We start from the raw sequence: 22,905 nt of genomic DNA, 5'->3' as shown, positions 1-22,905 counted from the left end.
TCTAATACAGCGTCGGTTCGAATATGGATAGATGGGACTCGCATACCCCCTGCCTATTACAGCGATTTAAGGGCAGTGCGCCCTGTGAGATTTGAAACGGGCGCAAAGTTGATTTCTTTGATTCTGACCCCCTCTTGTGGTCCAACCACCGTGGTGCCCACAACAGCTCCTGTGGATTGTGAAACTAACCGGTATCACGTACAGGTGGTTTCCAGGACAAAATCCCACTGCTACTCACTATTCTGATGTCAAAACGATGTTCGCCTTTTTTAATCACATTTTGCTTATCCCTGATAGAGTCGAGTTTTCCCGAGCTTTACAACGTGAGGCTGCACATTTGCAATGTTTCGCAATTTTGTCAATTTCTGCAAAGTTTTATTGAAAGGAAATAATATGAAATTCTGTTTTCTAACAGAGGCATACCCTATACTTATAACACACGCAAAGGATATCACACACAATTCTGTATGAAGGCTGATTCACATGATTATCTGATGAGATTTCAAACTGCCCTATATATTTGAGCTTGTGCCAAAACATTTCTAAACCAAAAATCACAGACAAAAGCGTAATTAACCAAATGCTGTATTTAAATCAGTATTTGTTTGATTGCTTTTATATTTCTTATACACATTTGACTAAAATCTACTAATACAAACAGTCGAGTTAACACTGCTCCCTGAATTTTACTGTCTACAGACTGTAAATGAGCCACACACATCCATTCTGCTTTTAAACTAACAACAGATCACCTTCAACCGTTGAACCCCCATACCAGGTTTTGTCTGTGCAAACATGTCCTGTATACTTGTTCACTCAAACAACCTGACTGAACACCAAATGTGCAGGCAGACCAAAACATTGATAATATAGTCGAGCGTGGCACATTCACACCCCAAATTTGAGCTGCCTTTCCTTCTCTAAACCATGCAGCTCCCTCGCTCGATTCTTCAGCTCCTCTGCTTTCTTCTCATCCTTCTCTGTACCATCCCCCAGTCTGTACATGCGACTTGCATTGGCGCAGCCCCACACGTGTCCCAGCTCACAAGCCCTGTCAGCGAACTTCAAAGCTAGAGTCATATCTGGTGCCAGGCCCTTGGAATTGCCCTCAATGAACAAAGCACTGAGGTTAAAGCACGAAGGAGCAAAGCCACCGGCGCAGGCCTTCTCATAGTACCGCCGAGCTGCCGTAAGGTCAGGTCCGCCTTCCATAGCTCGTCCATCATGGGCTAACAGACCAACATTATGACAGGCATCTACAGACTTCTTGCCTCCGGCGTTGCAGGAGCGCATAAAGCAGGAGTAGGCTGTTTTCAGACACTCAGTCACTCCACCTAGTGGAAAGATTTAGGAGATTGACAAAGGACTTTATGCAGAGATCTTTATGCATCTTATGCAGAGACATAAGGTAAAAAGTATTCAATTCCCTCCCTTCTCTAGAAGTGCTGTAGTCAAGGTTTTATGTAAGTAAAAGTACACTAAAATGTACGCAAGTATCAAAATTAAAAGCACTCATTTTAAGAATTAAATTCAATTATTGATGTATTCACATGTAAACAATTCAAAGATTTTTGGTAAATTATTATTAGCATTATTAATATTAAACAGCAAATATTTGTATTTTGCTTGTGCAACTTTAACCTGCACTGTAACCAGTAACTTCATTATATCCATAGAGTAGTGGAATAAAACGAACTTTGTACCTTGTGCTGCAAAGTATCATTACTTTCCATTTCTCGCTCAAGTATCACATCAACATTTTATGTTGTTTCAACCTTTGATGACTTTATGAAATTATCCTTTAAACTTGTGACGTTTCAGAATTTTGTCCCAGACACCAGAGAGGGTAAATAAGGAAAGCAACAAGCCAAACTGCTGGTATACCTTTTCCCGTGACATGATAAGCCCCCAGTTTATAGCAGCTTTCTCCATGTCCATTTGTTTCACAGTTATGTTTGAGCACCTGTGCTGCAGATTCATAGCTCTTCTTCACTCCATCCAAGTAGTCTGCCAGCCTTTGGCACCCTACAAAAAACACATCACAGGGTTTTAACCAGGAGGCAAACCTAACTAATAACAAATCACACATTCTTTTTCCTTCTCTAGGTGAGCTTCAGCACCACTGATCTCTGAACAGCGCAGGCATGTTACCTTCAGGATCCTTCTCTTTGTAGCACTGGAAGCTGAACTCCACTCCCAGGTTGTCCAAAAACTGCTTCACTTCATTCTCATCCTCAAAGTTCACAAGTCCAGCCATATTTCAGCTTGCTCCTCTGCGTTTTAACTTTACAACGAGCACATGTGTTCAAGCCTTAGCTTCCAACACATCCACTGCCACTTGTGACCTTGGTGAACGAGTTAGTGAGCGATGTTACAAAAGTGTTTTCTTAAAACGATTGTTTAAATAAAATCGCGATAGAGATGACTGCTGTTAATCGTAAAGTTTTTACAAAAGGTCGGTACAATTAGTCATAGAATAGGTTTCCCTCGAAAACCGAAGAAGAGCACGACCATGTGTGATCCGGGTTTCATAACCCTCCTTACCAGCCTTCCGTAGTCCAGCCCCCTCGCAATGTACTTCCAGTGCTGTGACCTTTGTTTATGGTCTGCCTAGTCAAAAATAGACCCAACTGCTCGCCGTGAAAACGATATCCCCCACCCGGTTCCCCGAGTCCGAGCTCCGGTCGCTGCATTGATTTTTGTCGACACCTTTAAATCATGAAATCCGCCACAGCAGACTGCTGTCGACATGTTTGCGCGGAGAGCATGCTGCCTAAATGGAGGCGACAACCAGTGAGCTAGCTAGCTGGTTCGCTGCAAGCGCAGGTCCCCTGACAGAATAGCGTACCGCCAGGCTCCCAGGCAGGTGTACACCGCAAACCGAATCGGCTTAAAACGGAACCGCTCGGCGGCTAGCAGGCCAAGCGGTAGCGTTTCGTGGAGAAAACGGCACCAGTCTCGGTCCCATAAGCTAAAACTAGATTGAGGGGTTCCCCCCCCCCATTTTTTTTTAAAGCCATGACCATGGTCAGTAGTTTCCTAAACACGGTAAGTTTAGGTTTTGTCTTCAGGTGACGTGTGTGACGTCTTTTTATGCGCTCATGTTATTATTTGAAAAAAACAAAAAACTGCATATCAAAATATTATATTATCTAAATGCATCCACATCAGCAAACATCCTCTTTTTGTCTTCAGGATGTGGCATCTCCACCGGCTCTGACAGACCTGTGCCTGACTTATGTGAGCCAGAATCTGGAGTGTTTCTGTGTGAAGCGTCCTGACGGCTCCCTGTGCTTCAGAGAGGCTGTACTCTTCCCACAGGAGCTAGCAGATCAGCTGCTGGCCAAGATGGCCACTGAAGGTAAACCTGGACCTCAAAAGACACTCCTGAGTGGACTAGAAGTGGTCCTTGCGGAGCCTACATAACCACAGCAGCGAAGATCTATAATCTAGTTTTTATGCGTTTAATTTTTACTTACTGAACTGCCAAATACCAACCTGAACCATCGTCTTGATGAAAATAAAAATTCTTAACTTGCGTACAGCTCCTGAGTGACTTTTGACAGCCTCTGCCCCCTGCTAAAAAAAAAAAAAAAGGAAAAAAATGTGTGAAATCTGGGCCACTTAATCTGATGGTATGTTGTCATTTAAACCAAACCCTTATCCTAGGTAAACAGAAGCACTATTGCGGAAAGATTAGTCCTGTTCAGTCCTGCATAGATCAAAAGATTAACTTCAACCCACGTCCTTTACGCTACAGGTCTGTTGAATGACAGCACAGTGGGTGTATTTCGGAACTGCGAATACCTGCGACTGAGACGAGCCTGCATCCGTACGGCGCGTATCTCTGCGGAGGCCTTCCAGAAAGCTCTCTGTCCTCACAGACTGTTGGAGCTGGATGCAGCCAGGGTCAATGCAGACCTCACTATTCATGATATTCTGCAGGGATTGGCCACCAATAAATACTGTCAGGTAAAGTGAGAATATTATTAAGTTGTGTTAGTAAACCCTCCTTTCCACGCTTAATATTAAAATAATGGCTGGGGTTTTTTTTGTTTTTGTTTTTTTCCCTCACACACCCTGCAGGAGTCCCTCCAGCGACTTGGCTTAACAGGTCTCACCATGTCCTCTCTGGAGGAACCAATCCGCTATCGCTTCAGCTCCCTCCAGGGTCTCCGCTCACTCTCTCTAGCCAATGTAGACTTCTATGACTCTGGGCTAATCGACGTGTGCTCCCTGCCTCGACTGGAGAGCCTTGATCTCTCCAACACCTCAGTCACCAACCTCAGTCCACTGCTGGGCCTGAAAGAGCGGCTGCGCTCACTAACACTGCACCAGCTGAAGAGGCTGGAGATGAGCACTGCTCAGCTGCTGGGAGTCATACACCAGTTGGATGTATTGCAGGTTAGCGGAAGGTTGGAGCTGAGTGTGGCACTGTGTGGCTAGTGTTAAAGTTGTTTCTATTTGTATATTATGCTTTGTGAAGAACGCTATCAATGTGATCTCACAAGCCATGCTTTTTTGTGTGTGTTTGGCCTGTTGTGATGTTTGTGAAACCCTGACCATGCAGCACCTGGACATCAGTGATGATAAACAGTTTACCTCTGATGTGGCTCGTCAGCTACTTGGACAGCCAGGGATCTTGCCCGCACTTGTTTCCCTGGATGTGTCGGGGCGGAAACAGGTGTGTGTGTTTTGTATTTGTGTGAGCACTTAAGGTAGATTGCAAAGAAAGCATACAGAATATCTAGTCAACTTGTCATTTCTTACATGTGTGAATGTTGCAGGTTACAGATGCAGCTGTTAAAGCATTTGTTAAGGAGAGACCAGGGATGACCTTTGTGGGACTTTTAGCGACAGATGCTGGTTTTTCTGACTTCCTCTCCGGAGAAGGAACTCTAAAGGTAGTATAGATATGTACATTAACATCGATAACTGTGTAGTAATTTAGGTAATCTAAACTTTCTTTTGCACGTGGACAGGTAACAGGCGAAGCCAACGAGACCCAGATCTGTGAGGCACTGCGTCGCTACAGTGAGAGGGAAGGTTTTGTGAGAGAAGCTCTGTTTCATTTGTTCAGCCTTACCCATGTCATGGAGAAACCACGGCCTGACATCCTTAAGGTGAACTGACATAATTGTACTTGGAGTTTTTTTTTTTGGTTTTTTGTGTTTCATCTCTGAGAAGATAATGTGGACTAATAAAGGTGTCAGATCTGAACCATATATTTATCTGATTAGCGATGGAGTGTCAGCCAGATTTCCTCTTCCAAAGTATTATGTCAAAGCCCTACAACCCCACTCCAAATCTGCACACTTCAAGTTCCTCATCATTGTCACTTAACACAGTATTACTTAATTTTCTGTTTTGTTTTTTTCTAGCTGGTAGTTTTGGGTATGAAGAATCACCCTGCTACTCTGAATGTCCAGCTGGCGGCAAGTGCCTGTGTGTTCAACCTGACGAAGCAGGACCTGGCAGCGGGGATGCCAGTCCGATTGTTGAGTACCGTCACTCAGCTCTTACTGGAGGCCATGAGGACTTTCCCCAACCACCAGCAGGTTGTTTCATGCCTGCACTGCTGTCTTGGATACATCCTTCATGCCATGTCAGTTACGATAAACAAAAACAGTATTAGCAAGTTTGTTGTTTTTTTTGTTTTGTTTTTTTTTTGTTTTGTTTTTTTCAAGGCACAGATAACTGTAGAAAGCAGTGTCTGCTGAGACACAACAAGAGTCAATAACAGTTCCTTCTTCTCTCTTCACTGATTGTTGTTAATATTAAACCTGCAATGTGCTTCAGAATATACCAAACAAGATACAGAATAAAATATACAAATGAGGAAATTATAATGAAACAGAAATAAAATAATAATGATAAAATTAATACTATAATTCCCCAGAGCAGCACAGAGCACCATATAAATAAAATATTTCAGTTTTGAAAGTATTAAGATTGTGCTTGCATTACAGATTATTTTTTTAGCCAGTTCAGAATTCTTCCTGACATATTTTTCTGCCACCTGTGTATATATTCTTCTTTCACACTCTGAACCTGTTTGTTTACATAAATACATTTCAGACTCAACTACAATCTACCCAACTATATTGGCAGCGTCAGTTAGTCAAAAACAAGGCAGAGGTAGTAATTCAAGCTGGAGGGTGAGCTGGGGTAGGAGGCCTTGTCTGGGTCTTGTGGGTTGGCAGCGCTAGTGACGAGTATGTAGCTCATGGTGAGACACACTTTTAGTTGGGAAACATCCGAGAGATGACTAAATTGTGTGCAATCTACGTGAATTGTGACAACCTAAAAATTCTGATGTGTTGGGGAACTGCCCATAACCCAAAAAGCAGCTTCCCTATTTTTTGTTTTGGAGATATAGTTGTCAGAATAGCCAATATAAAATGTAGTGCAATGCAAGACCATTTAGTGCTATTTTACCCACTACTAAACATTAAACTCGGTTTGGCCTTCACTCAAACCAAATGCAGGGATTGGGTCAGAGATGCATTTTGTATTAGTCATTATGGAAAGTGACACATACAATTATATGGCATAGTCATAATTATAATACTTCACATTGTTGTTATTATTGTTTTTAAATATTTTGTCGAAGCAATCGTATAAAAGGGAGCACAAGGAGAACAGCACACGTGATGTTAACTTTTACATTGTGAGATGTGAGAAATTTTTGAGCCATATAGGCTCCAACTCAGATATGAGAGAATATTTCTGTGTACACATTTTACTGAGCCTGTAGAACAGACAGACAAACTCTTAAAGCATTGTTCATGTTCTGCACTAATTTCCTCTTTGGTTCCTGTGTCTGCAGCTGCAGAAGAACTGCCTGCTGTCCCTGTGCAGTGACCGCATTTTGCAGGAGGTTCCATTCAACAGGTGGGATATACACATTTTTAGTAGTATTGTTAATATCATTTTAACATGTAGATAAAGTGTACCCTTCAAATGGTTACAAATTCATTTAAAAATGACTAAATATATAAAAGATTTAGGCAGTAAACATGCGTCAGTGGAAGCAAAGCAGGAGACCAAAACATAAAAATGATTTACCGGTCATAATGTAAAAGCTTTTCTACAAAAGGAATAGTGTGTTTACAGTAGACATATTTGCTCCGTCTTTCTGTTTTTTAAAGGTTTGAAGCTGCCAAACTAGTGATGCAGTGGCTCTGCAACCATGAAGACCAGAACATGCAGAGGATGGCTGTGGCTATCATTTCCATTCTGGCTGCTAAGGTTTGCTATATGTTGTGTTAATATCCAGTATGCTGTTATTTCTGCATTCTCTTCAAATCTGTAAGGCTTAAACTTTTCAATGTCTGCTTTTTCAAGTTGTCTACAGAACAAACGGCTCAACTGGGAGCAGAACTGTTCATAGTGAAGGTACGATTCTCATCTCAGCTCTATTCTCTTCCACCGTTATCAGTTTGCCAAAAAAGGCAAATGTGCATTGCCAATCTTCTCTCTGTACCTCACAGCAACTGCTCCACATTGTGCGTCAGAAGGCTACTCAGGGCGTGGTGGATGCCACCCTCAAATTTACACTGAGCGCACTCTGGAACCTCACTGATGAATCACCTACAACCTGCCGCCATTTTATTGAGAACCAGGGGCTGGACCTGTTTATTAAAGTTCTAGAGGTATGCAGAAATGTCAACATGTACATGCAGATAAACAAAACGGCTTAGAGCAGATTACCATACTAGGTAATCATCATACTTAACCATGTGTTCTGTATAAGTACATATGCCTTTGGGGTGGGCTGACTCACTGTTGTTTTGTTTCCTACCCACCACGCTCTCTGCAGTCCTTCCCCAATGAGTCCTCTATTCAGCAGAAGGTTCTCGGTCTGCTGGTGAGTTTACTGCTCTGTTATTACCCTTTAGAAAAATGGAATGTTTTAATACATTTACAATGTAAATTTACGATGTAATTATTATTCCCCCCTCACCTTTTGTTGAGTAGAACAACATAGCAGAGGTTGGGGAGCTGCACGGAGAGCTCATGGTGCAGGGGTTCCTGGACCACATTAGCACACTGCTCCACAGCCCAGAGGTGGAGGTCAGCTACTTTGCCGCAGGCATCCTTGCACATCTGACGTCACGAGGAGAGGGGGCCTGGACGCTCAGCCCCGATCTTCGATCCTCGCTGCTGGAGCAATTGGTAGGAATGAGCACGACTACTCATAACTCATGCACATAAATGCTGTACACGGTTGTTTAGAAAAAAATGGTTTGAGTTTTATACATTTGTGTGTCTGTCTAGCACACTGTCATTATGAAGTGGCCCCCGCCGGAGTGTGAAATGGTGGCCTACAGGTGAGCTGCAGTTTTTCTGTAATAATAAAAAAGAAAGAACACAATTACATAAAGGCAAGAAGGCCCATACTTGACTCAGAATTGTTATCACTACAAGCTGATACAGCAGATGCAAAGATTTGAACATTCATTACCTGCAAAGTTATGGAAGGATGCATTACGTAAATCAAGTCTCTAGGATTCATTTTCATAAAGTATTGAAAAAAATGTAAATTTGTTTCTGAATAAAACGACTCATCAGTCTCAAAACAAACGGTCTACTTTGGAAAATGGGCAGTACAGGTTGTTATTAGAGTGTTCAAAGTGCATCCAAACTTTTATCTTGCTGGCAGAAACTTCACCAGACCTATTAAACTTTATAGCTCAAGTGATAGAAGGACAATTTTAGGGTATCTCTGACAATTGACTTGTTTTCCAAGAGAGAACCTTGAAAAACAAGTCCACAAAAAGTTATTTATATTTCTCACATTTGTGTGAGTTAGTTACTTAAATCCTATGTACAGTCAAATCATCCAAACCTTAGCATACAAATGCGACATATCATATTCTCTCATTCTAGGTCATTTAACCCCTTCTTTCCCCTACTGGAGTGCTTTCACACCCCAGGTGTCCAGCTGTGGGCAGCGTGGGCCATGCAGCATGTCTGCAGCAAGAACGGTGAGACACAGATAGGTGTACATACAAAACCAGTCTATGGCTCACCGACCCAAACCGCTCACAGATTTGATATTGTGTTAACCCTTGTGCCTGCAGCCGCTCGCTACTGCAGCATGTTGTTGGAGGAGGGCGGCCTGCAGCAGCTGGAGCATGTTCATACACACCCACAGACCCACAGAGATGTTAAACTCCTTGCTGAGAGCATTCTGGAGAGCCTGCAGCGCCACAGAGCCCGCACCGGCCAGCCTGCACACACACACACAAGTCGCCGCCCACCACCACAATAACCTCAGCAAAGGTAAAGACACACACTACTGGTCATTTTGCATCTCAGTCTCACACTGGATGGAGTTTTTTCATTCTTTTATGTTTTGTCTTTCAGGAAATAAGAGTCCCTGACCAAGAGGAGGACATTAAAATGGGTCACACCACCAATAGGGGGATTTTGTATGTGTGCGTGCGTGTCTGTGGTATGCATATCTCACGCACAAACACACTTTATCAAGAATCCCTAGAAAGTCTACATTAAAGGACAGAGACTACGCAATTCTTTGCACACACACTAACCTTATTTATTTCTTTGTGTTTGTTTCAAAACAAGAATATTTCTGTGTGCCAATGTTGTGATAAAAAAAATTTTTAAATTATGATAAACTGCTCAAATCTCAAGATGAGGTTTGGGTTTGTGCTCGCTCTTGTTAGTGTGACTTTGGCATCATGGTGATTTTCGTACCAAAAACATGTCAGTGCACACATACAAATCTCAGTCAGGGATTGAACCCTCAGAAGTTCCCCTGAGAGTCGCCACTCTCCAGCCCCTGTAGGTTACTGAGGGCTCCGGTTGTCTGCATTGGTTGATTAGCTCATTAAATATACGCATGACGCTGCTGTGAGCTCAAGCATGCTGGAGTTTGCCTGAATGCTTGTACTGTTCATTTTAGGAATGCCTGCTTGTTTTCTTATAGCAGTGTTCTGTTCACTGAAACCCACACCTCTGGGTCTGCAATACTACTGTTGCTCTCCTCAACATTCAGTGTTTTTCAGCTAATGCCTTTGATTTGATGTGACAGGACACTTGCCAAGGGTCTGTTCAGTGGGTTCAAATGTCCCAGACATATGTCTGTCTACAAGTGTGGAGAAGTTGTATCTCTTTAAGATGCTCCAGTGTTATTTCTTTTCTAAACATTTGGCAGCCCTGGGGCAGTCATATCAGTGTTAAAGCCAGCAGTGCTGTAGATCAGACAACCCAGAGTAGTATTCACATGATTAGTTGAAATTATAGAGTACTACAGGCAGTTATGTCTGATTAAGTGCAAATGTCCTTTCTGGAGAAAAATGGCAATACTGTCAGTATAGTCAAAATTGATGTACAATTGCGTATTAAGTTACAATTGTTTTCCCTATGAGAAACTTGTGTATATGTTGGTATGTCTGCTGTGCTTCCCAACACTTCCAGGTGGCTTAAAGACAGGGACAGCACTTCGCTGTGAGCATGTTTGTATGTACATGTGTACAAGTATCAGCATCTTAGAGAGTGTACGTAAATTGTACCTAACAGAAAATAAGAGAGAAATAGTCATTATTTGGAACTGGTTGAATTGGTTGCATGGACATTGTTCTATTGTATGTTCCATTGTTTTTTTGTCTTCTTCAGTTTATCGGATAAAGAAATGCTTGTAGAAAAATTGAGGGGAAAATGGAGAAACATTGTGAGTAAGGGGTGTTATTTGAAATATTCAAGGGTATTTCTCTTTTCTGAAACCACTAATGTGACATTAGTGACATTAGTATCCTCAAGGATGCCATTTTACCAAGTACACGTCTGTTGTCCAGAGAAGTCCCCATGTGCTTAAACAGCTGACCCTGATGCCCACATTCTCCTCGCTCAGCTCTCATTAAGGCACCTGCCACCATTCTCTATGCAATCAAAAGTAAAGTTTCCGTTGCAACCTGCTGTCAAACCCCTGATAAAACCATGATGACACTTTAAAAAGCTTCAGCAGGAATCGCAGTGACAGGTCCCAAGACTTGTACAGAAAATGTGTCTGTTAATGGAAATAAATATAAAATATTGGGCTACAAATGGTACATGAAAATAGCTGTTAGCAAAACACACATAACCACATCTGCTCAGTGAATTATGGCCTTGTTTTCTGTAAATTAGTTGTTGTATGAGCTTGCAAATTCCGCACGTGTCCCAGGCAAATCTCATGAGTTTCAACACGGGCGAAGAGCAGCAGATGACACAGAACTTGCTTTTGTTCTTTTCTGTTGTTCCTTCTGATGTGTTCAATTGTTTAGTTGAGCCCCTGGACATCTCCCTGGATGAAAGCCAGTTTGTTTTTAGCAAGAATTTAATTCAGATGGAAAATGCAAAAAGTAAAGATATTGTATGTCTGCTGTGACTGCGCCATGTTGCTGCTGAGTCACGTTTTCAAGTTTGGAGAAATAAAGAATGTACATTCCTATAAACTGGAGATGACGCTTGTGGGAGTAAACAAAGTATAAGCAGGTAATAGAAAAATCTTTATTGTCATATTACAGTGTTGTGATTTGTAAGAAAATCAAAAATCATCTCTTGTCAGTCTAAGCCTGAATGTCACTACTCAAGCTGACCTTAACTAATACACTGACACTGCCTCAGATGCACACAGACAATCAATGGGTGTTAATTGTCTATCAGACATGAGGTCATAAGAGAGCGGTGGGCATATGTATGTGCACGTCTGTGTGAGAGAGAAATTCAATAACTCGGAAGAGTCTATTCCCCAGTGTACCGCGGAGGTCTCTTCTCTATGAAGGCAGCCATACCCTCTTGTCTGTCCCGCGTGGGGATGACCTGAAAAGACGGGGCAAGGGTTACAGCAGGGCAACAGCGGGCAGATGATGATGTGACTGCAGACAGCCTCATAGGGTTTAGACTGAGTGTCAAAGTTGAACCCCAAATGAATTCCATTCACTGGTTACGCTGAATTTTTTATGGGTATCAATGCATGGGAATGAGCCAAGTCGTGTTTTAGAATTTAAGTTGGGGAAAAAAAAAAAAAAAAGTTTGACTTTGTCCAGAATTTTGGTAAACAATGGAAGTCTTACCCGAGCATAGCACATCCTCTCTATGGCCATTGCTGAAGTGATGTCCACCTGGAAGAGACTGATTTCAGTCACTATGGTCATTGACGGAAAATAATGAGAAAACCTGATTCATGAGTCATTGTGTACCTCGACGCCTCTGTTCATTGCTTCTTTCGCCATCCGCACAGCGATAGGAGCCTGGGCAACAGAAATAAAACACATGAGTTGGAGGGTGAAAGGTTTGATATGAGACCCTTGTTTAGACTCATATACTGCCACCATAAAAGTAAAAGAAATATGTAGAGGAGTGACCAAAATAAAATAACAGATCCCAACAGCCTTTTTTTCTAATGCAGCACACAATGTAGTTGGAAATAAACATCGACTGTAGATAACAATGTAAATACAAGGCTCTTGCAAAGCCCAATGAATATGAACCCATGCCATCTAATGCTCCTATATGAACGACACATGCATGGTGCTGAAAGGAAGACTAATACACCACATACCAGATGAATAACACAAATAAGTTATATAAACTGCTTCACTGAAATGAACAGTTTTAATTCTACTGCTTTAGATTGTTTCACCATGACCACAGCTTTGTGTCTCACAAACACAAATAAGTTGCAGTCAAACAAAAATGGCGAGCTGATAGCATTTCTTCTAAGGCAACAACATCCAACTTTCTATCGTGTGGATTACCTATTGATTATTTATATATTCTGCAATGTAAAACTTTTGCATATGTGAGTTATGTTTTGGAAAATGAGTACCTATCTACGCTGCTGTTAGCCCTCATCTACGAGTGGAAAAATGACATCTGTTGTTGGATTCAATCCCAAAACAAAAAAGTTTTCTAATTCAATTTTATTCTGAATCTAAATAAAAGATGAAGTAACAAAACATAGTGAAACATCACCTGTAAAACACCGGCCTTCCAGTGAGCAATGTTGGCAAAACTGGTCCCAGTTCAACCTAAGTCCGAACCCCTGATTTAAGGGCTCACACAGCTTATCTCCTACATCCTATTTCCCTTTCATTCAATGCAAACTCCTGTCTGTCATTCAACCCACACCAGCATGTGTGTGTGTGTGTGTCTGTGTGTGTGTGTGTGTGTGTGTGTGTGTGTTGTGTGCGTGCGTGCGCTGAGCTATTTGTGGTCTCTTTCTCCACTTGACTGCCACTCCGGCCCTGCCCAACTGCAGGTATCTGGACTGGAGTGAAAGAAATATGGAATGACAGAAGCCCGGAGAGAGGGGAAGATGGGAAGAAAACACCAGGAAGAGATGAGGTCAGAATATAAAGGGGCGGACGAGAAGCAGAAGAGAGAGGCTGTTGAGGGGAAGAAGAGGTAAGAGAGCTGGTCACAGCCTGGAGGAGGAGAGCTGCATCGGTATCTGAGCTGTGGCATAATGAAAAAGTGTGTGTTTGTATTCTAACCTGGGGCAGTATCTCTCTGGCCAGGCTGAGTGCCTCTCTGTAGGCAGCGTCCCCTGTTTGGTTCTGTTCGACCGCTCTGTTTACGAGCCCCATCTCCAGAGCTGTCTGCCCTCCCACACGCCTACCTGATGACAGAAAGAAAGGGAGTGCGATACACGAAACCCTCGCTGAACGATAAGCATCCTGCACCTATAGCGACATGTCAGCGTTTGCGTAATAACACCTGTGAAGATGAGCTCTTTGGCCAGAGTGATGCCGACCATCCTCGGCAGCCGCTGACTGCCCCCTGCAGGACAAACCACTTCAAGGTCAACTTCTCATTGATGCTTTATCTCTCCGCTAAGACACTCAGCAAAGTACTAGCTCATTTTTATGACCTCTGTTCGTCTTACCCGCCCCTGGGAGCAGCCCCCGTGTCGTCTCAATCAGACCCATCTGTGCCGAAGTCGCTGAAACACACACATACAAGGGACAGTTGAAGGTCTGAGCTGCTGAGTACCATTAAGCTAGGGAGGGCATAAAGTCTGACTGATGCCTCTGTCAGAGCAATAGACACAAACACCTGCTCGCCTAGCTCATCATCCCTCAGCCAATAACCTAACTGCCGCGCCTAATATAACCAGTCATGTAGATTCAGCTGCATGAACAGCTGGGCAGATGTATCTGGCCTCACCAGCAATCATTAGTCCCTGAGCTCATCAACGGATCATTACGATGGGTGGAAAACACACATCTCCTAGTGTAAACGTTTTTTTTAGCCTGACCACTGTGTATTTCTATATACTGTATTTTAATTGTTTTGAAATACTTAAAAAAAAAACTTAACCCCTTCACATCCAGTATTGACTTCTGATAGCTACACCATATACCAAACGAAAACCATAAACTGAGGTTGGAGATTTTTACCTAAAATTGACAATTAGGTTTTCAATGACGATCATTGTCACTATCGATCTATCTGCCAATTATTTTTTTCCATTAATTAATTGTTTTGTCTATAAAATGGCAGAAAACAGCAAAAAAATGACGATTATAATTTCCCACAGACCAAGGTAACATCTTCAAATGTCTAGTTTTGTCTGACCAGCAGTCCAACATCCAAATATATTCATTGTACTATCATGTATGACAAAGAAAAGCACCAAATTCTCACATTGGAAAAGCTAAGACCAGAAAATATTTGGCATTTTTGGTTAAAAAATGATTTGAACGATCACTCGGTTATCAAAATAGATGTCGATTAATTTTTTGTCAATTGATTAATTGACAAATTATGACAACTCAAGAAACAATATTCTGAATGTGCCCATTTCTGCCCATGTTCATGTATGGACATACAAATTATATTCTTGTAAACAACTCTAATATTTTCAGATATAAAAAAGGAAGTACATACTACAAAAAGTATGGTTTTTCAAATTAAAAACGATAGGGTTTTGCCTGATCTTGAAAAACTAATGAAACAAAGAAGGAACCCTAACATTAGATGCTGTAACCAAGAACGAATAAAAGATTTCATGAATGGTTCTACAACCTGTCAAATGGGCTAAGATAGAAGCTTCTGTTTTGATCCCTTTATAACCTTTATAACCAAGTACTCGTGACCCATCATCACAGGTCACGCCTGTGTATCATCCCAGAATTATTGGAACAGGTTTTAGAGTCCTGAAGATGTACAACTCACCTCATAAAAAAGCAGATTTCAAGATTTGATTTTTTTAAAGTCAGAAAAACAAACATAATTTTGTGTAGCACACATGCTTTCTTCTTCAAACTTGTGTACCCACACCCAGGTTGAGAGCCACTGCCCTACTCTACACTTATAGGGATGACGGAGTTGACAGTCTAGAGAAATGGCCCTAATTGGACCGTCCTGTGTGGAGTCAACCACTGATCTAATATGTACAGATCTGTGACAGATGTGAAGTGAAACTGACTTCCCCTCTCCAACCCCATTAATGCCACCTGTCGGTATGAAGAAGAGGGGGAAACGTATCGAGGCGTGATGCAGACAGGGTTTACAGGTGAAAGTTCATCGGTCGCTCACCAGCAGTGCGGAGGTCACAGGCCAAGGCTAGCTCCAGTCCACCTCCCAGGGCAACGCCATCCATGGCTGCGATGGTTGGCACGGGCAACGATGCTGCAGAGGCATTACAACAAAGACAGGAAAGTGCGTATACACATTCAGGGTGCAACAAAGGTGAGAGTCTTTCTTACCTATCTGAGTCATGAGCGAACGCAGGCCGTGAACAAACAGATCGGACTCAGTGTTGTTCATCAAAGCTCTCTCTTTCAGGTCTGCACCTGTATATATATATCAAAACATACACCATCACACATGATTCAGACGGGCTTTGATTACAAATGTAGACACCCGGTAGGTTTAGGATGTTTCAGAGGACACTTACCTGCACAGAAAACCTTCGGTACTAAACTCCTGAAGACAACCACACGCACTGATGAGTCACTGGACAGAGTGGACACCAGCTCCCTCATCTGCACTCACAGGACAAAGTGTCTCAGTCAGTGGCTTGTGTGTGTGTGTGTGTGTGTGTGTGTGTGTGTGTGTGTGTGTGTGTGCCTGTGTGTGTGTGTGTGTGTGTGTGTGCCTGTGTGTGTGTGTGATGTAGAAGTCTGCCCACCTGTGACACAAACACATGGCCCAGAGCGTTTCTTGCCTTGTGCTGGCACATCAGCACCTCCACTATTCCTGAGAAAAACAGGAGAAATAAAAGGGCAACAACTAGCAATTCATTTTCATAGTTTTTCAATCGATTATTAACTTCAGCACCTCATGGTTCCTACTGTGTTCCTGACGTGCACAGCTGTTGTAAGAAACTGTTTAAAATCACAGGTTATAAATCAGATTCTAGTAGATTTCCCCAGAGAATCTAACAAATTCCTTCCACACAAAACCCCATTTTAATAATATTCCAGAAATGCCATCACCTGCGAGATTATAGCCTGTTCTTCCTCAACAAGTGAGCAAGTACAGACATTTGACCTTTACTGGAGATCAAGGCTTTATAGCTGTAGTATAAGATGGATGGCAGAAAGGTGCCTGACAAACTGTGTTTGTGTGTTAACTGAATGGCGAGTTTGTCAGCGTGAATTTCAACAATGTTGGATGACGGGAAAGGGCGTCCCTACCGTCGTCTCCCCCTTCTAACCGCTTTAAATCCACCTCCAAAGGATCTGCCGCCGCTGTGTGCTGCCTGCGGCCCGCCAAGGGGCGACCGCCACCGGCCAGCACTCGCGCTCCGCCCCGGTGAATCAGGTGGGAGGCCGAACCGTGCGCTCCCCGGAGAGCAGCACCCAGGCACCGCCACGACGAGCTCCTCGGCCCCGCTAGTCTGCGAAGGAGCGTTGTCATACTGGCCGATCCTTTGACGTTCAGCTTCCAGAAGCAGGAAGATCGTCCAGCAAAGTTGTGGCAAATTTACAGGAAGTCCCGAGCAGCTTTGTTCCCGTGAGAGGAGGGACTTGGCTGCTCCTGGCCTCACCTTCAAATCAGCAACGAGAAAGCAAAGTAACGGACAGGTTCACGCAGGGTCGCTCACCACCGCGCTAAGGCATATTGAGACGTGACTAAAACCGAAATGCTGGTGTCATTTCGCTTTCCGATAAAAGGGAAGCTTCGAAGTAGCTGACACCAGTCGCAGTTTCACTCAGCAAGACTCAGAGGGAAAATTTTACAATTGTGAAAGTTTATTTTTACTTCCCCAGTCTATTCCTTCTTTTCAAACACACACACACACACACACACACACACACACACACACACACACACACACACACACACACACACTGTCCTCAAACCTGCTGTCCTGTCTCTTGAGTGTCCAGTCCAGTCTTTGGCCAGACAAAGCTGGTTGTTGAGGTAAGGTTTTCCGTCAGGCTGCCCATGTCTAGCCTGACCATGCATTATTGAACAGGTCTTTTCAGGTTATGCCATTACACAGTCATACAGTGGGTCTGATGGCACATACAGTGAGAGCTAAGTGTGTGTGTGTGTGTGTGTGTGTGTGTGTGTGTGTGTGTGTGTGTGTGTGTGTGTGTGTGTGTGTGTTTTTGCATATCCATGTGATCCAGACTTTGTGATAGAAATTGACCACTGATGAAACATTTCAAAGTTATTTTAATGTCCAGGCGCATCCTTTGTATTGATCAGATTCCTCTGCAAGCACATTTTTTTCCGCCATTTTATTGCTGACTGGCTTTGTTTACTTTTCCCTAATTAACGTGGGCACAAATGGCTCTGGGCAGTGAATCATATTCATTCGCAATTGAGATGTAAATAAATCATAGCTGAAGAGTGTGGGTGGCTGTGTGTGCTGCAGGGTGTCGGGTCAGGGCAGGATGAAGTGAAACTATAACCCTAACAGCATAGTTGCATATTAATCACACACATTTTACTAATGAAAATTTGACCACTGACCAGAGAGATGATAGATAAAACAGACAGAAAGAAGGAAAGAGAGAAAGACCCAACAGGTGTGTTAAATTTAAATGTCTCAGAAGGCATCGTTAGAGAGGTAAAGAGAGAGCTTTCAGATTTGTGTTGCATTGGAGTGAAATGTCACCTGGTGGATTTTGGACGGAACAGGTGGTTTAGATTTGATATCTGGCAGGTGTGTAGTCCTCGTCTCACATGTACAAGCCCTGAGATGGAAAAGTGATGGTAGATGGCACTCGCCGTTCGACTGTGAGTGGGTATGAGAGACAGAAACTGAGCCTCTTGGACTGTGACTGACGTAAGACGGTTTGTCCCTGGACTCGGGATACTCAGGTTGGTACCACATCACAGCTAGAACACAGACTCTCAGACACACACAGGCCAAGGTTGCCATTAATGCCATCACAAAGGACAAAGAAGACGAGAGGAGCTGTTTTGTCTAGTGTGTTTCAGTGAGCACCATTTTCTGGCTTTAACTGGACAGATTCACATCTTCCTCTGCCAACAAACATCCTTGTCATGGCACACAGCATTTCCCCTCCAATCCTGCAGGGGTCAGCCTTGTATCAGAGGGTTGACTGGAGGAGTGTGGGCCCCGTACTGTTGCTTTTCTGCTCCCTTTGCCCTCTAATGCAGTCACAACTTGTGTTTGCGATGTGTGGACCTTTGCTGATCAACTCGCTCCTGATGTGCTCACATACACAAGCTCTCCTCGCCATCCTTGTTCAAAAGATTCTCTTTCTTCTCCACCTCCTCCGTTTCCTTCCTCTTCCTTTCCTCCCACTAGAGGAGGGAGGTGACGGGACCTGTAGGCAGAGCAGTGTGTAGACTGCAACAGACGAACCCCAGTCTCATCAAAACCCAGGGTTGGGGTTGGGCAGGGAGGCCTGGTGATGGAGCAGAAGGCCAGACATGAGTCAGAGGGAGTCAGTGGCGTCCTCTTACTGTAGCTGTCTGTCATGAGCAAGACGGCATAGTGATCTGCACAGGACGTGTACAGTGTTTTTGACCTTTGTGTCAGATGTTTTACCACACAGATATACTTGTTACTAACACACATAGATCTCTTTCTTAAGATTAATCCACATTCGTGTGCTTTTGGTCCATATCGCACAGTCAAAAACATCCCTCTGGCTGTTTTTAACTCATGTAAGGAGTAAAATTACTTATGAAACCATAGAGGAAAACAACAATTGTGCGACACTGCCATATTTCTTCTAATGTATTTGTGTGTGTGTGTGTGTGTGTGTGTGTGTGTGTGTGTGTGTGTGTGTGTGTGTGTGTGTGTGTGTGTGTGTGTGTGTGTGTGTGTGTGTGTGTGTGTGTATGAAGGGGCAGGACCTGGGTGGCTTTGATTATTTTAGCACATTAACTCCATGAAAGTCCACAGAAGCAGGGAGCAGTGGATTAATACGCTCTTTAGATACTGCAGAACACTGAACATCTCATCAAAATGAGGATGGGGAATCCGTGACACTTGCTAATAGTGACATGCTCCTTTATTACAAAAAACGTGGGCACTGTAATTTATTTTTACTAAATGTTGCGTACACCGTCCTGCTGCAGTAAATACTCACTAGAGCTCCAAATGTGTATTCTTCCACAGCATAAAACAGTCCCTAGAAAATGCACTATTTACTCCTGTTTGAATAACATTTGTTAAAAACTACAGTGCCCAGTTGTTTAAGGAAAATATTTTGCTTTCTTCAAAAATGAAAGTGCATGTTCATGATTCCTTTATAAATATATCTATCTTCAGCAGTAAGGATTTGGCTTGAGGCTGAGAGCCACAGACAGGGTCAAAAAGCTAAGAGTATTGAGAGGTGGAATAGGACATTGTTAGTTTTGGTCTTTCCATAGCATTTGGCTGACAATAGCACAAATATAGAGGCTGACAGTGATTAGGCACATTTTCCTCCAGGCTGCTCTGTCCCCGGTCGAGCTTTTCTTGAATAATGATACATCAGACATTATGTATTCTCCATGCACAGCACGTCACAAAAGAAACTACATCCTGTATTTGACCAAGTTTAGAAGGTACTTTTTATTACATAACAGACAAATTATCGGCCATAAAATGAAATGTAAAATGTAGGGGGCCGTCGTTTTACGTTTAATTTTCTCCATCCCCAGAGCCCATACACACCCACAAACAAACTCACCGCTTTATGAAGGGGCGGTCAGGGTGACTGACAGATGATCGTACTCTTGGTTGAATTACATTAGAATGATGGAGTTGGTTATATGCTGAAAAAAGGGCCTCTGACTTACAAAATAGTGGAGCCAGATGGGAGAAGAGTTACGACCAACCCGAGCCACAGGGAGAGCAATGCAGAGAGTAGTTATAGCAACACTCTGTTGAGGAGTGAAGGGCCAGAGGTCAGCCTACATTGAATATATTTCAATGCTGAAAAAAAAAATTCACTTGTCATTATTTAGTCCAGGGAAACCTCCAAAGAAAAACAAAAAAAATGTGAAGTAATGGGTGTGAAGCAAAGGTGAGTGACACCACCGATGGCAGAGGTGCCCCCCCCCCCCTTCAGGTTGGGGATCAGACCCATCCCGTCTGGCAGTTGACAGCTGACACTGCACAAACCCTTATTAAAAAATAAAGATGTTTCCCTGCTCAGCCTGCCCCACACACTCCATACACCCACAAGAACCCTGTCATAAAGCCAGGGAACATCCATGCAGACAAGCAGGACACATGCCCATGTACTGCACACACACGACCATACAACATAAGCCCTCCAAATATCATGTATCAATGTCACACACAACTGTGTAAACTCACACACACATACTGTGCGTGCACATGGATATACACAAGCACTTCTGGAAACTGACACCATTTGGAGCAGTCAGGGAGAAAAGTTACATTAAGGATTCTGATCACCAGGCTTTACCGAGGCAGTTATCTGCGAACACGATCCAGCGGGGCCATTTAGACAGCAAAGCCCTGACTGAGGAAGGAGACAGAGGCCGACACTGATCAAATAGGCTCATTTTCCCCCAGGCTGCTCTGTCCTCGGTCCAGCTTTTCTTTAATAATGATACATCAGGCTGAAGATAGATATCTGTGCCTGACCACAGCAGCTCTGAAATGAAAGGATGTCAGTGCAAGACCTGTACTATTTTACAGCTTGTCATCCATGTGAACGCTTACTATGAAGCCGTGTCTACTTGTGTCCCCTTGTCACAGTTTGCTTGTCAGTGAGTAGTGAGGACTTCAGTTGATGGCTTATTTTCCCCTTTGCCAATTATTTAATTTGAACAATTTTTTACAAGGCATAAAAGGGGGTCAAATTATACAATAGTTCACGATGAAAAGGCTCGAGCAGAGAATAAAGAAAAGTCCAAAAAGTAAACATCATTTTGCATGGCAGAATTTTTAGTTTTTGTTATTTCCTTATCATCTAACGACTCCTCAGATTGATCTTACAGGTCCCTATGAGGGTCTAGACCCCCAGGTTGAAAACCACTACTTTTAGGAGTAGTTTGACATTTTCGAAATATGTTCATTCGCTTTCTTGCTGGGAGTCAGATGAGAAGATTGGATGACACCAATCTCACATCTGTGCATAGTATAGCTGGAGTCAGCAGCCGGTTAAATAGCCACAAAACTGCTCGTGAACGGCAAATTGGCATTTTAATACTTGTGTATTTGTATCGATTAAATAAACCAGATATAACGTGTTAATTGGTGAGCTTTAGAGGTGCTGGTAGGCAGGATTTGTTACCTTTAGGCAAAGCCAGGCCAACTGTTTCCCCCTGTTTCCAGTCTTTATTCTAGGCTAAACTAACTGGCTGCTGGCTGCTGCCTCGTACTTACCATTCAGGCTTAAGGCTGGTGTTGATCGTCTTGACTAACTCTTGGCAAGAAAGCCACAAAACGCATCTCCAAATATGTGAAACTGTGCCTTTAAATCAGAATTAAAACAGCATCAGTGTTGTTCATGAGGTTTAATGATAGTGCTCCTTGAGGACAAATGACCTCTGTGTGACCTCTGCGGGAAACAGGCTTGAAATGAGTCTTGTATACAAAAACTTTAGCTGTTAAGAAATTATCACTAATTATGGTAACAAGGTTGTTTTTTTTTTTGTAACTCTTTACTAGTCTAATGACTTAAACTACATCTAATTATTCTTGTGCACTGATTTATTCATATTTCTGACACTCACAATATCACACTGGTATGGCAAATATGGTTAGGGTGGCAATTATGCCACCACTTGGCATTACAAGATAATATTTCTTAATTTCATCCTTCATCTTAATTCAAAAGTCTACCTTCAACTGTTTCTGTTTTCTTGAATGACTCATATAATGAGCCATTGGGCAGCAAAGACACAATTGGTGACAGTCCACATCCTGCCTGCCTCCTTCCAAGCCCAGTGTTCAGACCAAAAAGTGAGACGTGGACAGCTGAATGTGTGACTTCACTGTCTTCCCAAATTAAAATTTGAGTATGCCAGAAAATTAATAACTGAGTAGCACACAATCCAATTTGAATGCATTATGTTGTCAACAAGCAGCTGGGGGACAGAATTAGCCACTGGACCACACGAGATAAGGCCTGTTAAATCTGTGCATGGCTAAGAGGCTGCAGCTTTCAGGCAAGATTATGACTGACTTTTGTTTTTTTCAGGCAGGCACTCACACAAACACGCAGAGAGAGAGAGGGGGGAGAGGGAGAGAGAGACAAGTCCTCCTCTAATTTCCTTGGGTGTCTCTGCCTCTGTGCTCTGGACGTCTGGATCTGTGGAGAAGGCAACACCTGGCGACGTCACCGCCGCTGCCACACAATCAACTCACACACAACACAAACGGCACCTCCGTGTGTGCCGGGCTGCAGTGTGGAGGGGGCGGAGAGGGAGGGAGGGAGGGAGCGTGGCCACAGCGCAGCAGAGAGCCACAGTCACACACAGCTGTCCGAGCGGAGC

At 43.1% G+C, this 22,905-nt stretch overlaps 3 protein-coding genes across 4 annotated transcripts; 1 reads left to right on the top strand and 2 right to left on the bottom strand.

Annotated features, from left to right (window-relative positions):
• Positions 1 to 858: 858 nt before the first annotated feature.
• Positions 859 to 2,659, bottom strand: LOC120790549 (cytochrome c oxidase assembly factor 7). Of its 2 annotated transcripts, XM_040128183.1 has the most exons (4): positions 2,545 to 2,659; positions 2,152 to 2,345; positions 1,885 to 2,025; positions 859 to 1,334 (listed from the first exon to the last, which is right to left on the bottom strand). In XM_040128183.1, exons 2-4 carry the CDS (start codon positions 2,255 to 2,257, stop codon positions 889 to 891), a joined length of 693 nt encoding a protein of 230 aa, XP_039984117.1. In that variant the 5' UTR covers positions 2,258 to 2,345; positions 2,545 to 2,659; the 3' UTR covers positions 859 to 888. The 2 variants fall into 2 exon arrangements, with proteins under 2 accessions (XP_039984117.1, XP_039984116.1); XM_040128182.1 differs by lacking the exon at positions 2,545 to 2,659 and having other exon boundaries at positions 2,152 to 2,538.
• Positions 2,660 to 2,937: 278 nt separating this feature from the next.
• On the top strand, positions 2,938 to 11,492 carry zyg11 (zyg-11 homolog (C. elegans)). The gene is made up of 18 exons (XM_040128177.1): positions 2,938 to 3,048; positions 3,196 to 3,361; positions 3,761 to 3,972; positions 4,087 to 4,404; positions 4,571 to 4,684; positions 4,788 to 4,904; positions 4,983 to 5,123; positions 5,382 to 5,558; positions 6,830 to 6,894; positions 7,152 to 7,251; positions 7,348 to 7,398; positions 7,494 to 7,655; positions 7,823 to 7,870; positions 7,981 to 8,178; positions 8,281 to 8,333; positions 8,893 to 8,990; positions 9,087 to 9,288; positions 9,373 to 11,492. The coding sequence occupies exons 1-17, from the start codon at positions 3,019 to 3,021 to the stop codon at positions 9,275 to 9,277; spliced, it is 2,241 nt and encodes a 746-aa protein (XP_039984111.1). The 5' UTR covers positions 2,938 to 3,018; the 3' UTR covers positions 9,278 to 9,288; positions 9,373 to 11,492.
• Positions 11,493 to 11,503: 11 nt separating this feature from the next.
• echdc2 (enoyl CoA hydratase domain containing 2) lies at positions 11,504 to 17,073 on the bottom strand. The gene is made up of 11 exons (XM_040128181.1): positions 16,656 to 17,073; positions 16,148 to 16,215; positions 15,914 to 16,001; positions 15,723 to 15,809; positions 15,553 to 15,645; positions 13,898 to 13,954; positions 13,729 to 13,791; positions 13,506 to 13,630; positions 12,210 to 12,260; positions 12,084 to 12,131; positions 11,504 to 11,829 (listed from the first exon to the last, which is right to left on the bottom strand). Exons 1-11 carry the CDS (start codon positions 16,876 to 16,878, stop codon positions 11,752 to 11,754), a joined length of 981 nt encoding a protein of 326 aa, XP_039984115.1. The 5' UTR covers positions 16,879 to 17,073; the 3' UTR covers positions 11,504 to 11,751.
• Positions 17,074 to 22,905: the final 5,832 nt, after the last annotated feature.

Source organism: Xiphias gladius, chromosome 6, assembly GCF_016859285.1.
Source record: "Xiphias gladius isolate SHS-SW01 ecotype Sanya breed wild chromosome 6, ASM1685928v1, whole genome shotgun sequence".
NCBI lineage: Eukaryota > Metazoa > Chordata > Actinopteri > Istiophoriformes > Xiphiidae > Xiphias > Xiphias gladius.
Note: the sequence above shows the minus strand (reverse complement) of the source record. Positions and strands in the feature narration are given on the sequence as shown.